The following is an 18151-nucleotide window of genomic DNA, read 5'->3' on the forward strand; positions in this document are numbered from 1 at the left end:
AAAAAACTAACGATAAAAAAACAATTAAAATAAAACTAGCCTAAAAATATGTTCGAGTCAAGTGGGTTGATTATTTGACGACCTAGACATTGATCAATTTAATGGTTTTTGAAAAAATAATGGTTTAGAGTTGAGACAGATCTAATACCTTGATTGTTTTTTGGGCCAAACAGTCTAACCATCCAAGCGAACAACAATGTTAAATTGCCATCACACCCTTTGAAAGAGGCATTTATTGGGTAATACGCGAGAGTTCACTTTTGTTATGAGTAAAACAAAAAATCATGGCCTGGGGTCTGCTCATCACTGAGAGCCTCTCACACAGACCCAAAACAACCACATCCCACCTTATATTGGAATTTGGAATATCTCCCAATGAATAATGAATACAAGTCACTTCATCTAATTTAAGGTGCGACTATTGAGGCTCTGGACTTCTTGAATCTACTATAGAGGCCCCACCAAGAAGTAATTTCATCTAATTTAGGCTATGTTTGGTTTGAAGGAAAAGGTATGGAAAGGCAGGGAAAGACAGAAAAACCAATACAAGGGTTGTAAAGGTTTTCCTACATTTTCCTTCTGACCAAACATAACCTTAAGATGGGGGCATGGTAATAAATCAAAGGCTTTGATTTCCTTGTTTTAGGCTTTCAGCTGAGGGCTAGGACACTATCGTAGCAAATGTGGGTTGAATATGGATGTGGCCATGTGGACGAGTACTGGGTAGCTCTCTCGTTTAACCATGCTAAAGCTCAAATCCTCATTCCAGATTTTTTTAGGCAAAAAGAAATGACATGGCAATTGTTTTGTCCACGTTGGACATTGGGTGACTCACCCGCGGTGGATGCTTTTCCTTTTGGGAAGCACTATTATTTTCTTCAAGGAATCAATCAAAGGTCCGAATTTCTTCCCACTACAGAGTAAGGAGCTCTCGGTGCTTCTTCTCCACATCCTCCTTCCTCGTCACCACCTCTCCGGTCATCACCAGCACCACATAAACAAGTGACAACCTCCATGCATTCTCCATCGCTCGCTTAATCCAATTCAAACCCTAACAAAGAAAGGATAAAAGCGAGAAATGCTAGTTGAAGAACCCGGCGTCGTATCAGACATCTGAAACCACAGTCATACCATACCATGCCCTACTCCGCTTTTCTGCGGGGCTGCCTCAGAAACGGTCTTCGCCTGACCATGTCTCTGAGACCAACGGCTCTGCATTTCACAATCCGTTCTTATCCAAGAAAGCCTACGACTTTCAGAACCACACTCTTTGCCGCCATGAAACACCGAGCCCTAGCCTACGGTACTGTATGCGTTCCTCAACGCCTGAGCTCTGTCATAACATGCTCCATTTCTCCCGTAGTCTTCACTGGCTCTCTCGACTTCGATTGGCGGGAGGATCAAGGTATCGTCTTGAACCCCAGGAGCACTCCTTTCCCTTACTTTCAGACGCAGCAGCTGCAACAGAACATGCAGTATGGTAGGTATGCTTATGATGATTACTCGGAGGATGACTCTGACCAGGACGTCCAGTCGACTTCGTCGCAAAAGGTAAGGCTTTTCAATTGCTTTACTTGAGGGATTTTAGGATGCAAATTTGATTGAAATTCTCTCAGCTTAGTAAAGTAGAGATGCACTTTCTTTTGCAAGCGATGTCGTGGAATCCGCGTCGAGAACAAAGAACTGAAGAACTGATAATTCACCTTTGTTATAAAGTGAAACAGAAACTATACCAAATAGCAGTTCTGCCACGGTCATTCAAAATGTTCAATTCATTTCAGATGCCTCCCCCATTGGGTTTAATGGTTTAATGCCTTCCTACCTTCATCCGGCATTCTTCTGTAGATTGGGGAAGAATAGGCCTAAGATGTCAATATCTCTCAATGATGAGAAGGAAAGAGTCGTGGTTGAAAGTTGAAATGACTAAGATTCCCCGATCGTCTTGATTAGGGTTGTTTATGTGTGCTAATAGTAGGAGGACCAGAGGACTTCGATGGGTCTTGACACCCCCCCCAATCCTAACAATTTTTGACATGAGAATTGTAAACTTGTAATGAGAGTTCGGCAAGAGATTTAATGCCGGCTTCCAACCTGTCACAACCTTCACCTTTATTTGAGCTTGGGATCAGAAGTGTAATACAAGTTCACATTGGTGGAATGGAGTTGTTCTAGGGAAACGCTTAACTGCACAACATAGAATGATGGTGGTAAATCTGTGCATTAAAATATAAAAGGAGAAAAACTAGAACAATTTAGGGATATGCTGGTAGTAAAAGGAAAGTACCACAATTTAAACTGTGCCATTTTTGCAATTTGCGGATGGTACCATTATTTTCAGCAATCTAGATATGATGACCTGCTCTTTCTCTGATGTCTCTTCATTTGTTTTGAGGGCATTCTCTGGTTTGAAGATTAACCTGCAGAAAGAGTTAGCTGATTCTTGTTGAGGTTGTACCTCAAATATATGAGTTAGCTTCTACATCTCTACCCAGCGATGCTGGGTGGGTACTTTGCCAACGAAGTATATGAGCCTTCCTTAGGTGGCTGGCTACAACTCCATAGCCATTTGGGATCCTGTCATTGAGCATTTCAGACAAAAGCTCCTTAGATGGAAGCGGAGATATTTGTCAAAAAGGGGTAAGGTTACTCTTTTTCCGAGTGTTTTATCCAACCTTCCTACCTATTATCTAGCATTGTTCACAATCCCATCATTAGTTGCAGCTATACAGGAGAATCCGCATAGAGACTTCCTTGTGGGAAGGGCCAAATGAAGAGAAGGAGTTTCACTTGGTGGCATGGGATAAAATCTGTGAGCCTAGGGAGAAAGGTGGTGCAGGTTTGAGGAGCTAAAAATAATGAATAAAGTGTTACTCAGCATGTGGCTATGGTGTCTTGGGACAAAATAATCAGTTATGGAGGCAGGCGGTGGCCAGCAAATATGGCACTGCCCCTATGGTTTGGGAAACTACCATGCCTGTTCAATCTTATGGTTCTTCTGTATGGAAGGGATTAATGAATTTAAAGGAGGTTTTTTTGACAGGAACATACGGCTGAAACATGGGTACAGTGAGTATATTTTCTTTTGGAAGGAAAGTAGAATTTAGATGAAGAGGCTAATGATATGTGGCTTGAAATGGCTAATTGTATAAATAATGTAGGAAATAACACTTTAGGAGGATTTAAAAGAAAATGGCAAAGTGCTAGAGAAACTTGGTGGTGGAATAAAGAGGTTCAAAATATAATCAAAGTGAAACGAGCATTCTGTAAGGATTAGAAAAAGTCTAAAAATGTAGAGAATTTAGAAAAAAAATATAAAACCATAAGAAAGGAAATGAAAAAGAAAGTGATTGAAGCTAAATTTAAGTCATTTGATGAACTCTCATAAATTAGGCAGTAAAGAGGGAGAAAACGGAATATGTAAACTAGCAAAGACAAGAGAAAGGAAAAGCAGAAATTTAGAGCTTGTTAGATGCATTAAAGAGGATGGTCAAAGAGTCTTGATAAAAAGTTGAGTAAATCAAGGAAGATTGTTTTGAAAAATTACTAAGTGAAGAACATATGAAGGGTGCTAATCAGCGAAGGATTAATAACTCTAATAGTACAAAAAATAATGTGCTTTTTATAAAATTAGAATTTTTTGAGTGAAGGAGGCATTGATGGTATCCCAATAGAAGTGTAGAAAGTATGTGGGTGGTGGGCCTATTATAGCCAATTGAACTATTTAATAGGATAACAGAAGCAAAGAAGATGCTGAATGAACAAAGTAAGAGCACCATGTTGCCTATATTTAAAAACAACGGCAATATACAAAATTATAATAATTATTATAGGGTCAAACTTAGAATCACAATATGAAACTTTGGGAGAGAGCAATTGAGCAAAGGTTACAACATGAAACAAGTATATCAAAAAGTCAATTTGAGTTTATGCCAAGAAGACCAATCATGGAAGGCATCTTTCTATTTAAACAACTTATAGAAAAGTTCAGAGAGAAGAATAGAAAGATCATCACATGGTATTCGTTGACCCAAAGAAAGCATATGATAAAGTCTCTATAGAGATAACTAATCTTAAAACACTTGTAAAAGAGAAGAGACATTAAATTTTATAGTTACAGTGGGTCTTCACCAAGGCTCAACACTTGGTCTTTATTTATTTGCACTAGTCATGGATGAATTAACTAAACATATTTAAGAGGTCACATGGTGCTTGTTGTTTGTTGGTGACATAGCATAGTTTTCAATGCGTCTAGGCGATTCTGGGCAACACTGGGGTGCCTAGTCGCCTAGTTGCCTAGGCAGATAGGCGATACAAATTTATAATGTAAAAAAATAACTTTTGGTTAGTCCCCTAGTTTCATATACCATTCAGCTTGTATATTAAGTGAAAAATAGCCATTCTCTTTTATTTAGAACATTAAATTTCCTCTAAAAATGTGGAAAATCATCACGTCTAAATGATAAAAGTCTTTTACATGTATTAACGTTTTCTTAATATATTTTCTTTTTATTTATCTTCAAAAAAATTCATTATTTTCAAAAACAATACTACTATAATAAGTATTTAATAGAGAAATTTCATATAAATTAGCAGGTAAAGAAGGTTATTAACTTTATATGATAAATACTCGAGATGGAAAGTAAAATAGAAAAAACAAGGATGGGGTTTCTATTTAATTTAATTAGAGAGAGAGAATAGAAAAAAAACCTCTTTATAATTCTATTCTTTCTTTCCTCTTTGTTTCATTCATTCATTCATTTATTCTCTCTCCTCAAAACCCTTCAATCTTTTATGTTTCAATGGTAAACATTAAAAAAAAGTATATATATATAATAAAATGTATTAACACATAAATTAATATGATACAACAATATGAATAATGATATTATAAAAGGCGCCTGCCTTGTCATTTTTGTCGCCTAGACAGGCGCTTAGTCGCCTAGAAGGGTGCCTAGTTGCTAAAAGTCAAGATACCCTTGGGCGCCTAGTCGACTAGGTGATGCCTCGACAACTATGTGACATAGTATTATTAATTGATGATGTTTTGGGGACCATTGTAAATTTTGTAACTTTGTTGGGATTAGAATGAATCCTTATGAGTGGATACACCTTGTCATTGTAATATCTAGGTTCTCATTATAATATAATTTTCAAATTTCTTGCTGAAAAAAAATAATAATATTAATTGATGAAACTAATGAAGGATTAAATAAAAAGTCGGGTTTATGGACAAATACCTTTGAAAGAAGTGGTTTTAAAATAAGTAGAATTAAAATATAAAATATACAATGCTACTTTAATACTAACAGGTAACAGGAGTGCAAATCAAGGTACACATGACTAGGAGACTTGTGATTTAAGAGATGCACCTAGGTGCATAGGTGAGGCGCATTTTAGAGTCTGCACCTCGTCTAGGCCTAGGCGTAGTTGGGCCTAGGCCAAGTGATTGGGCCAATGTGCTTTTTGCCTCAGCCTAGGTGCATGCCTTTGTTATATCTTGTGCATTTTTTTGTGATTTTTGAAGCTCGGTGATTGGGCTGGGGGCTCTGCCTCCGGACCCTTGACTGATCTCCTTGAGGCAAGCCCAAAAAAGACCATGTTACGGCCTTAAATTCTTAATCCCTACAAAAAATGTTTTATAGTTTTAATTATCTTTTATTAGGAAGAATGAAAGAACAACATTAGCAAATAGTGGGGTTCTTGGATATGCAATTAAGAAAGAAATAAAGAAATTGAAAGTTTGACATACTTGAATATGTTTTATATGCTATTTTTGATTTTATTGTTTGCATTTTCATTTTGAATATGCTTTATATGTTATGGTTATGCATTTTAATTTGAGCTAATGAGCTTTTTTAAAATATTTAGTTTAAATTTAAATTTTATATTTTTAATTAATGTTAATTTTAATATTTTCTTAATTTATTTTGTCTTTTACATTTTCAAAATTTGCACTTTTTTGTTATTTTTATTTTAAATTTGATGCCTTGCTCCTCGGGCGCAAATGCTATTTGTTCTTTTTTTGTGCCTTGGGCTTTTAAAACACTATGCGAGACTAGGAGATAACTCAATGCAACCTCTTCCATTTATCTTGATTCAATAATCCAACACAAGGGAGAGATTGATGAGGATGTTTGCTATCAAATTAAAACATGATGAGAAAAATGGTGGGGTACATCTAGAGTCTGTGTGATAGACAATTGCCATTTAAGCTAAATGGGTAATTTTATAATGAGGGTTGGGTCACAGGCATTAATCTAACAAGGGGTTGTAAAATAAAAATGGGATTAATTTCTAATCAAGATGGGTTGTAAAATAAAAATGAAGCCTTTGGAGGATAGGTAGCTGAGCTTGCCTACACAAAAGAGGGGTTGAAAGCACGGTTGTATTATATGTACCCATTCTTTAATCACAAAGTTATAAAAAAAGATTGTTACAGATAGAAAAACCTTCTTTACCTTGGCCTTGTGGGAAGCATGTATAAGATCATCTCTAAGGTTTTGGCTGAGAGGATAAAAAAGTCCTTCCCTCTTTGATCTCTCCAAACCAAAAGAAGAGGAGAAAGGAAAAAAGGGTTGGTGTGCAAATTGGATTTGGAAAAGGCCTATGATTGGGTGGATTGGGACTTTTAGCTAGAAGGTTTAAGGTTGAGAGGTTTTGGAGTGAAATGGTGTAAATGGATAAAGGGTTGTATTTCCTTCTCTCATTATTCCATTGTAGTCAATGGAGTAGCTAGAGATTTCTTTACAGCTAGAAGGGGCCTTCGACAAGGTGATCCTCTCTCCCCTCTCCTCTTTACTATAGTCATAGATGTGTTGAGTGATTTGATCCCAAGGGCTGATGTTACAAATCTGATAAAAGGTTGGAAAGTTGGAAGGGAAGAGGTGGTGGTTACACATTTACAATTTGCAGATGATATTGTTATATTCTGTGAAGGGGAAAGGGAGCTGCGTAGTGGGATTAAATAAAGAGCGAGAGTCGAGAAGAGGTAGAAAACCTTGCTAGGTTGTTGGGGTGTGAGGTAGGGGACTGGTCGATATTGTACTTGGGACTACCTTTGGGGGGGACCCAAATTCCGATAGCTTTTGGTATCCAGTAGTGGAAAGATTCACAAAAAGGTTGGTAGTGTGGAAAGGAATTACATCTCTTTAGAGGGAAGAATAACACTAATAAAGTCAACTTTGACTAATCTGCTAGTGTACTATTTATCTACCTTTAAGATCCCTACTAAAGTAGCCAACCAACTAGAGAAATTAACGAGGGACTTCTTCTGGGAGCCAGGGGACACAAAGAAGGATCGCCTAGTGAAGTGGGAGATAGTGTCCAAATGTAGGGATAGTGGGGGTTTGGGGATAGGGAATATTAAACTAAGGAACGTAGCACTGTTGGGAAAATGGTTGTGGTGATTCCCCCTGGAATAAGATAATCTGTGGCATAAGGTGATTGTGAGTATTCATGACATGGAAGATAATGGGTGGGATGCTGGTCTTGACCTTAGGGCATCTTGGTCTTCTCCTTGGAAAGCGATCCATGGTTTATTGCCTTCCTTTCTTCCGTATATCAGGTATGGTGCTTGTGTAGGCAATGAAGTGTGGTTTTGGGAAGATGTTTGGTTTGGGGATTCCTCTCTTAAAGATAGATTTCTGTATATACCTGGGTCATTCCTGTTTGGACAACAAAATTTGGTCGGTGTCATCCTTTGGCTACTTTACATTTGCTTCTTTGTTCACTGCCCTCCTTCAGTCTTCTAACATTGCATGTTCTTTTCCCTTAAAAAAAGTTTGGTGTAACCCAGTACCCTAAAAATAAGGGCTTTTTGTTGGGGGGTAGTACTCCAGAAAATCAACACTCTGGATAAACTACAAAAAAGAAGACCAAATTGCTGCCTTTCCCCTCATGTTTGTTGTCTTTGTTTGGGCTGTGGGGAGACAATTACACATCTTTTATTGTCTTGTCCTTTTGCTTCTTTTGTGTGGAATTGGTTTTCCTCTTTGTTTGGCTGTAGGTGGACCCCTCCTTCTGACGTGGCAAGCCTTTTCAAACCAAGCTTCTTTAGACTACCTAAGAAAAGAGGTAGGATGATGAGAGCCATGAGAGCTGCTATCCTTTGGTCATTATGGGAGGAGAGAAATAACAGAAATTTCCAAGAGAAAAAAAGATCCAAGGAACAAGTCATTGATAACATACTTATTAAAGTCATACATTGGCTGAAATCAACTGAATCGTTCAAGGATTATTCAGTGGAGGACATTTTTAGAGGCCGGTCGCCAGTGGCAAACATTTCTACTGATAAGGATGTGGCTTAGCCTCAATGGTTACCAGCAGCACACCAAAGGATAAAATTGAACTTTGATGGAAGAAGTTCTTTGGGCAATCCGGGACCCTCGGGAGTTGGGGGAATATTCAGAAACGGGGAGGGCAGGCTAATAGCACTGTATTCTGGCCCAATAGGTATTGGCGATTATTTAAGAGCTGAAATTATGGCCCTACTTCAAGGTCTGAGGCTGGCCAAGCAATGGGGTTTCCAAAATTATGAAGTGGAGGGAGATTCTAAGCTGTTAATTGGATAGCTGCAGGCCAAAAGTCTGGGGGAATGGACTTTTAGACAGCAGATGAGGGAGATTTATTGTTTAGCAAGGGAAGCTGGAGTTATCTTTATTTGGATAAGGAGGTCAGCCAATAGTGTGGCCGATACTTTGGCAAAGCAGGGGACTCAAAGGGAAAATCCTTTTTGGGCTGTACTGTAAATCTTGGGATAAAATATGGGGTCAACACTCATGCTGAGAGTGTTTGGCATTGTATGTTTCTCAATGAAAGTTACCGTTTCCAATAAATAAAAACCTTCTTTACCTCTCCTTAATCTCCTTTTTTTTTATGCATCTTTGATGATTTAGATCTGATTTCTTAGCTTTTTTAGCATTGTTATATCTCCATAAATTTCTTTTCTCCCCATTTCTACTTGCTTGCTATGCCTTGTAGCAATATCTCCTTATTCTTATAGTTTGTTGAACTTAATGTTTTTACTTTTCAATTCTCTAAGGATTTCTTTAGTCACTTTCTTAATACAATTTGTTATCTGAAACCACATATCATTAATTTCTTCCTTTGCTTCCTATTTTCCATCAGGTTTTAAGTTATCCTTTAATCATGTTATTGTTCTCCCTAAAAACAATAAAACTTCTCCTTTAAAACAATAAAGCACAATATAAATATTTCTCAACCTAATGGAATAATACTTAAGTAACCAAAACTAGTGATTGGAGTAATATATACAATTCAAGACCTAACTAGATTAAAGAAAAAAGGAAAGAATAGAAAAAAAAAAAGAAAACTCGAACCTAATTCAAATAACTAAAGTAAAAATCTATCTTTCCAATAATTTTAGGATTAAGCCTGTAGACATGTTTTTATAAAGAAACTGAGTTCTAAGTAAGTTGACAAATCTTAGCTGTCCTGAATTTTGAATCCATAAAAACTTGGTTAATTCACTGTTGTGATTGGATATGGGCTGTTTTTGTCTAAAATTATAGCTGGTTTTTAGGTAAAAAGGTCTTAATGGTGGTGCTTTGTTAGTTGCTGCTATTGTTTCAACTGTTGTTCTGTTTGTTGGTGGGCAGAAAGGGTTGCTAAGTTAGCTTTTGGTCCATTTCTTGACCTGCTGTTTAGACTAGGTTGCTGTTAGACTTTGGTGGCTGTTTCCTTTTTGTATAGATATGATATTTGCCTTAGGCTTCTGCATCATGGGTATCAACTGACTGAGTAATGATTCCTTTAGTGTGACCCTCAACCAACTGGTTGTAACTAGTTGATACTTTTATAACACTGCAATTAACATTAGGATTTACTTCTTTTACGTGTGGTTTTCTTTCGCCTGTCATTACTTTTGGGCTTATATTGTTTTATATGAAGGATGTATTTGTTAAACCTCTAATGTTTCTCCTTATTTTGATTTTCAGGGTTCTACTCTTGATAACATTGATGAATGGAAGTGGAAGCTAACCGTGCTTCTGCGCAATAAAGATGAGCAAGAATTGGTATCAAGAGAGAAAAAGGACCGACGGGATTTTGAGCACCTTTCAGCATTGGCTACTAGAATGGGTTTACATTGGTATGCCAAACTTTCTAGTCCCAACTACTTGTCTTGCATTTTTGTCTATACAATGTCTTGGATCTTGAAATTAATTTAATTTTGGCAGTCGTCAATATGAAAAAGTGGTCGTCTTTAGTAAGGTTCCACTGCCGAACTACAGATCTGATTTGGATAACAAGCGTCCACAGAGGGAGGTATTATTCTAATTACTTGGTACTTTTGTTGACAGTAATACAAGAAATTTCATTATAAAAAGAATCGTGCAAGGGTAAGCAAAGAGCTTTCATCACAACTGCAGCAGAAAATAGAACATTGCAACTTAATTCATAAAAGCAACTTAAGATACAATGGTTTATTTCTTTCCAAATACCTCAACGTATTGCAAACATAATTAAGGCTCCATAAGATTTTTACTCTTCTGCCTCCTGGAAATACAGGCCACTTTTGAAAAATTTTGTTTGGAGCCTTTGGTTCTTGAAAGGAGAAAAGAAGCAGCCTTGCAATGAATAAATACTTCACGAAATATTCTTCAAATCTTATGCATACTTGCATAGTAGCATAAACTGGTCATCTGAAAGCCACAGCAACCATAGGTGGAACTGGAGTGCTCCATACCACTTTCAAAAAAAAAAAAAGCTCCATTTAGTTCCTGATAACTGTACCATAAAAGGACTTTAAAGAAAACTTTCCATCTGTACATATTTTCCACTGACTAGCATCTCATGTGCCTGGGTCAATTTCAGATGTTTCCAGCATGCTCAGAAAAGAGATGTACTCCTTTAACTCCCTATCTTTTTTGATGGTAAAAAGAAAGAAATTTTATTAAAGATAAAATAAAAAAGGTACAATGTTAAAAGGGATACTATACAATCTAATAACCTCTTCTTCTTTTGAAGCACTGATTAACAGTAATGCCCTCAAAACTTAAATGATAGTCAAGGCAAAGATCACAAAGCTTCTGTTCCCTACTTTACTCATTTTCCTAGTTCTTAACTCTAGACCTTTTCCCACTAGAAATTTATATTGTATACCCTGCAAACTCTTGAAATTTCATTGTTCTCTTCCACACACAAACCCCATGAAATGACAAATCTCCCTAGTATCCCAATCAAATCTTGCTACACCATATTTGCATATGGCAACCCTTCTCCATATAGCTTTTCTTTCTAACCCACAGCCTTGTTACCACCTTTAGTCATTTTCCTTATCCCTTAAGAAGTCTCTTTGAAACACCATACTTGATAAGGGTCTTTTAATTAGAGATTAGAGTAATGTGATGTCTAATCAAATAGCTAAATATCTATATTCCATCTTTCCAACATAGCTAGTTGTGATATAGAAGCAAAGCCTTTGTTCAAGCAAATCGTGCAGATCTCTCCAGCTCAAATCAAAGACTCTTCTGTTGATCGGTAACAATAGATTTTGTTAATGCGTGAAAAAATGATACATGCACTCACACACACTCACACATCAAGCACCCCTTGGTAGCTAACCACATACCAATCAAACAATTTTTCCTTGATTAACACTAAGACCAGAAAATCCTCCAAAATTTTTTAAAATTGTCCAAGCCTTTTCTGTTGATGTCTTAAGAAAAACTGTAATATCATAAGCATATTTTAAATGAGAAATAATTGGATAAATGGACCAGCTTTAAATATTTCAGTAGGTCCCAGATCCTCTCCAAATCTTATCATTTTACCAAGAACCTCAATAACTAAAGCAAATAATAAAGGGGAAACAGTATCACCTTGACAAGTGCCTCTAGATGCTTGAAAAACCTTATCCAAACCCATGTACCAATAGGGGTGCAACTTGGGTACCTGAAACCAAGTTGAAGGCTTTAAACTGCGGTGGACCCAGACCTTTGGTCCATACCCATTCAAGATTAAACAAAAACCCAACCCAAGTCTGCCCAAGTTGCACCTCTATTTACCAACAGGGAAAATGAAGCCAATGAGACACAATGCCCAATTACTTGTTTTTTTCAAATTCCATGGAATGTAAGGCTTGCTAAAGAAATCTCCATTCAACATGATCATATACCCTCTCAAGATCAATATTACATACATATCAGCCCTTGCTTCCGTCTTCTCAACCTCAAATCAACACAGTTCTGCTATCAAATCCCTCTCTAGAGAGTTTGTCTTCCTTCCACAAATGCTATTTGTTTTGAACTCACAATATTATGAAGCAGTCCTTTCTACTTATGATACAACACTTTTGGAATGATTTTATAGACACTTAAAGGGTGACTGATTGGATGAAATTCTTTCAACTCCAAAGCACCTTACTACTTTGGCAATTACATCCCTTTCCAGCTCCCATTGTAATTTTTCTCTTTCTCTCTCTCTCATTTACTAAGCAATGACATCATTATTTAATATTTTTGCAGTAACATTGTACTCTCTCTTTCTCTATTATTCTTCTTTGAAATATCTTTTTTCTTAATTTCAAGTTAGGTCATGGTTGCTTTTATGGTTTTCAAAGTAAAACTTTCTTGTTTTTTAAATCTAGAAACTGTTATTATGTCTTTGACATTCTCATAAATTGACAGGTGGTGATACCATTTGGTTTGCAAAGAAGAGTGGATGTTCATCTTAGAGAGCACCTTTACCGGAAACATAAGAATAAGGGTACTTTTTCAGATGTTGCCTTTTCAAGATCAAGCAGCAGTGGCAGTATTGCTACAGATGAAGGGCTTTTTGAGCAACATGAGCCCCTTGCACCAACTAGTGTTGTCATGGAGAAAATCCTTAGGCGGAGAAGTTTGCAACTGCGTAATCAGCAACAAGCTTGGCAGGTTTGTTTTACCCTGAGTCCTGACAAATTTCAAAGAGTGCCATCTTGTTTGTAATTAAATGAACCTGTCATGTATTTCTTTATTTTTTTGGACTTAGTTTACTGTAAGGTAGTCTCTTTTATTTGGTGGGTTGCACTTAATCAATGCAGAGTGTATTATGGAGTCAAGTTTTTCAGTTCAACTGTACTGAAGAAGAACCTTTTTTTTTTCATATTTTCCTACTGAAATTTGTTTATATTTTACTTCGAAAATATCATTGACATACTTTATGTACACATTTTGTTTTTTCTTTTTTGGACAGAAATAATTATCAGACATCTTCCCTGGGTTGCTTATGATTTATTATTATTCTATCCAATATTTGTTCCTCTTCCTTATAGTATTTTTCTTTTCTACCGGAAATGTCAATCTCTTTTGATTCCTTTTCCCTAGAGCTGGATGTAATTTCCTGTAATTACTTCGATATGTCTTCCTCTTAAAATCTTCTTTGTAGAATTGATCCTTCTGACATTTTTACCTTCTTGTGATGCTTGCTCCTAGTAAATGGTATATATAATATATTATATATATATTATGTCTCCTTTATTTGTCACCTTGGTTAATTTAGAGCTTGTGTTACTTTTCACCGCTTAAGTGACAATAGCGTAGGAGGAAATTAATGAGTGGTTGGGTTCCTTACTTTATATTTTCAATTATCAATCTTTCCTTTCCCCCCTCTGTGTATTGGTTGTCAACCTTTCTTCTTGTTTATAACCATGGTTCCACTATTTTAGTAAATTGCTATTTTCTTTTTCTTTTCCTTTAATCAACACTGTATCTGCTCATTACATTGTTGTTTGCTTGTGTGTGTGTGTGTGTTTAATTTAATGGCTGCAGGTGTTATTTGAGTTCTATATAATATTCATGACTTTGTCCTATTAGTTTTCTAATTTTCTTTTTCTTGATTGGTTATGCTAAACTTTATTGATACATGGAAAATAATGGATTAGAGTACAAAGTGTGCCAAAAACCTCTCTTAGCTTAGGTTAACACCAGCTACCTAATCCACGATCAAGAAGTAATCAATTACATACATCCTCCAAAATAACATTCTTCTATTAACCCCTTGCCTTGCTAGTGCAACATCAAAGCTATTGACTGATCTATGGACCCATGTGAATATTGCTGTCATTCCATGGCTAACTGTCTTGTTTGTCTCACTGTGTGTTAATGCCACTAGCCATTGTTGTTATTTTTAAACCAACTAGCTACTTCCTTTGAGTCCCCTTCCACAAAGAGAATTTTTTTCCAATCTCAAACCTTGTAAGACGATCAATAGTTCTTCTCTTGTGGAATTTCCATGGACAATAGGACCTGAGGATATAGCCATTATGTTTCCTGGCTGTTTCTAAAAGTCAACCTTACCTAAACAGCACCCATCAAAGTTTACCTAGACAGCCAATATTTTCTAATTTTCTTTATATACTATAGTTGTAACTTATAAAATAAAAACCTTTTTTTTTTGACACCTAATTTTGTGCAGGAATCTCCGGAAGGTCAAAAGATGCAAGAATTTCGTAGAAGTCTTCCTGCTTACAAAGAAAGAGATGCATTATTGAATGACATTTCACAAAATCAGGTTAGTCATTATGTTAATGGTATGATTCAGACATGAAAACATGGAAAGAATCCATGGAGAAGATCAGTTTTCTAAAAAGGGCAGCCCAGTGCACGAGGCTCCCGCCAATGCGGGGTCTGGGAGGGATCGATGTACGCAGCCTTACCCCTGCATATGCAAAGAGGCTGTTTCCAAGATTTAAACCCTGGTCACCCAGGTTGCAGTGCAACCCAACTGTTACGCCAAGGCCCACCCTCATCAGTTTTCTATGTTAAAGAAAATGCAAATTGGTTATTTGTCTGTACAAATTATATGTGCAAATGCTATTTGTATATTGACAATGCAAATAACTTTAATGTATACACACTAAGAACATTTTTCTTTTCAATTTCAATATGCTGCTCTCAGTGGTCACCATTAATAATGATTATGACACTTGCCATGCCACCAGCAGTAAGTGCTATATTGAAGTTTCCTTGCCAGTTGCCAGAGCCATTTTATGACACTGTGGCACTGCAACAGGGCAATGGCTCAATTTGGTGCAATGGGCAACACTAACAAATAACAATACTGGGTGGATGTGGATTCAAAATAGGGTAAAGTAACTTTCTTATATATATGTAAGTTTTTGGCATTATGTATTTTTAATTTCATGACATTTTCTAAACAGCAGAAGCAATATTACAACTTTCAATACTATTTTTTTTTGATAATTCGACTTTCAGTATTATTAATGATTTAATTTGGTTCAACCTTCTCTACTATTTATGTTGTGACTACATTTTATCAAAAAATGGTACGATTACAACTTTCAGAACATTTTGTATATAACAGATTCTATTTTTTTAGGTTTTGAGTGTGTGATTGTACATATTTTAACATTTACTTAAGTTTTATAAGTTTCATATTCTTTCTAATATTTTTTTTAATATTTAACAAATTTCCTAATATTTTCCGAATATCTGATTGAAATTTAGGAAAAGTTTCTGTAATACCCCCATATGTGAGATGACAAAGCTGAAACCTCAACCGTGCTCCCTACTTAATGGCATATTCACTAAAAGTAAAAATAATAAACGATTCAGTTCAGGCATTCAGCCATTATTTAGTGGCCCCTTAGTCAGAAAATTTCAAGTTGACCTTACTTTTATTAGAAGAAAAAGGGAGTATACAATCCTTAGGGGCACTTTGATAACAGCTGAAGTGGATGAAACTGAATGACTTATTGGTTTGCCTTTTGGCAGATACAATAATAAATATATTCAGGGGTATAGTAATCAACCCAATTTCTGCTAAATAACTTATTCTTGAAGGGATTCACAACCTTAGGTGTCGTATGTTTGGCATGTAATTTCATTTAAACTGATGCATAAGTATGGGAGTGCAAATGGTTTCATGCAAATTTTGATTATGGGAGTGCAAAGGGTTCACACCTGCAGGGCCAGAAAAGAGTAAGTTTACCTTCTCCATCTCTCAAGACCCCTCCTATTCCAGAAGGGCCTGGATTACCTTGGTTACTCCCATCAAAGTTCGGTTTAACAAAACCTTCAATTGGTGGTACCCAAACAACCTCCAAATATCATCAAAAGACTCTAAGGTCTTGGTCCAATGGATCACCCTAATCATCACACAATTCCTGATTTCTTCCTTACTTCTCTCGTTCTCTGTGAAGATTCTTGCATTCCTTTCTTCCCAGATGGTCCAAATCAAGGCTGCTCTGACACATCTCCACATTATCCTTCCCCTCTTTTTTGGCCAAGTAAGCAAAGAAGGATCAAATAGCATAGCTGCATATTAACCTCCATTGGTAAAGTCCACCTGCACCCAAGCAAAGAGAAAAACCAAAGCCAAATAGCTGCAAATGAAATTGCATTGCAAACAAAAAAAGTTAATAATTTATTGACTAAGTCATTCAGTTCAGCCATTTCAGATGTTGTCAAATGGCCCCTTAAGCCCAATAAAGGAGTAAAAAGAATAAAAGAGAAAAACAGGAGGAAATTATGTTCCTTCTGTCTGTCATGGGAACAAACATGATAAAAAAAGCAAATATATGAGAATTTTCTTTCCCCTGGTGTAGACCTGTTCATGGGCCGGGCTCGGGTTTGGCTTTTGCCAAAATTTGAATGGGCCCGGCCCGAAGCCCAAGCCCGATACAGTGTAAAGTCAGGCCCGAAGCCCAGCCCATGGACGGGTCTAACCTGGTGACACTTGAAGATTTATAATTGATATATCATTAAACTTAGTGATAGGAATAATAGAGGCAAGAATAGAAATAAGATCAAGACTCAAATAAGTATGACTCGGATTCTGTACAAAACAAGTACACCAAGACTTAAGGGTAAAATATGGAAATGAAATTCAGCTGGGTTAAAAGGACTGCTAATGCTTTTGCTGATGCTCTAGTGAAACAAGGGGTGGGAAGAAATCAAATGTTTTGGGCAGAATTGTAACCTGTACTATAAAATTAATTCCGGTGAGGAGAGGTAAGAAAGGTTACCTCTCTTCTGCTGTGTAATTCTTCTTTAATTTTAATGAAATCATTTTTTTTTTCTGAGGAAAGGTAAAGTATAATTGAATTAAAGCAAAAGGTCCTTTGTACAATGAGAAGTTGTACAAAAAGCTGTCAAAATAAAAAAGATTCTTAAGGGTAGACCAAGAGAGGGTCACGAGGACAAGAAGGTGATGTGGGGATTGATATTGAAGCACCTTGGATGCCAATCAATTTATCAAATAAACTGCAGTTTGAACTGCATCTCCCCCAAAACTATCAGACATTCATATGAAATAGTAGGCCTCTGGAAACTTCCACCATGCATTGGTTCTTCCTTTCTACCACTTTCCATTTTTTTGAGAAAAAGGTGAGGTATTGTTTTCATTAATTTAAATCATGTACAAGTATAGCCATGTACACTGAGTCACTATTTGGAAGTGTTAGCATTGCCATAGTGGCCTGCACTACATTACAAAATCAATGATGCGAGCTCAAAAAAACTATGATGGGGTGTATTACAAAATAGTTCTGTTGCAGCCAGTCAAGAGTGAACAGTTCCCAACACTTTCTTGATCACTTCTACTGTGAAATTTCGATTCAAAACTCCTTCGGTTTCTTTCTTTCCAGATACCCCATGAAATAGCTACTGGGATGATACTCCACAGCAATTTCTCTTTTCTGCTGAGGGATAATACTTTCAGATTGCAAGGGTACACCTCTCCTAAGTAAGTAGGTTGTCCCTGTTTAGGCATTTGTCTAGTAACCAGACTGATGACTGAGGGAAACTTGAGTTCTCAACATTGCAATTCTGCTTGTAGAAGGATTTAATGGAGAAGTTGCCCAGCTTCTTCCATCTCCAACACCTTGAGTCCGTCTGGTCTGGTTCCGGGCAGCTGCTACTGGATTAGAGTAAGTGGTGTTTTAGAATTAGGTTCTGAGCTGAGATGCTTTTAGTTGGCATTTATGTGTAGCAACAATTATTTACAAGATAGTTTGGTCAAAAGTCCATGTGAAATCCACCAATTACCATAGATCAGTTTCAGACTTTCAGCTTTCCAATGTGGTAACTTGTGTCTCAATTTAGGCATGTTGCCGTGCTCTATGAGGCACATGATATTTCTTCTTTTAAAATTTACTCAACTTGATTCAAGAAAGCATCCTAACCACATG

At 36.7% G+C, this 18151-nt stretch overlaps 1 protein-coding gene across 1 annotated transcript in view; it reads left to right on the plus strand.

Moving 5' to 3' along the window:
- The first annotated feature begins 880 nt into the window (after positions 1-880).
- The window catches only part of LOC104613330 (DEA(D/H)-box RNA helicase family protein), a 40584-nt gene continuing 23313 nt past the window's right edge, over positions 881-18151 (plus strand). The window contains exons 1-5 of the mRNA XM_010281108.3: positions 881-1551; positions 9957-10108; positions 10197-10284; positions 12648-12893; positions 14416-14511. Coding sequence (XP_010279410.1) covers positions 1138-1551; positions 9957-10108; positions 10197-10284; positions 12648-12893; positions 14416-14511 — 996 coding nt within the window. The 5' untranslated portion in view covers positions 881-1137. The remainder of the gene's footprint in view (positions 1552-9956; positions 10109-10196; positions 10285-12647; positions 12894-14415; positions 14512-18151) is intronic.

The sequence above is a fragment of the Nelumbo nucifera genome, chromosome 4 (assembly GCF_055504915.1).
Source record: "Nelumbo nucifera cultivar China Antique chromosome 4, China Antique-T2T, whole genome shotgun sequence".
NCBI classification, from domain to species: domain Eukaryota; kingdom Viridiplantae; phylum Streptophyta; class Magnoliopsida; order Proteales; family Nelumbonaceae; genus Nelumbo; species Nelumbo nucifera.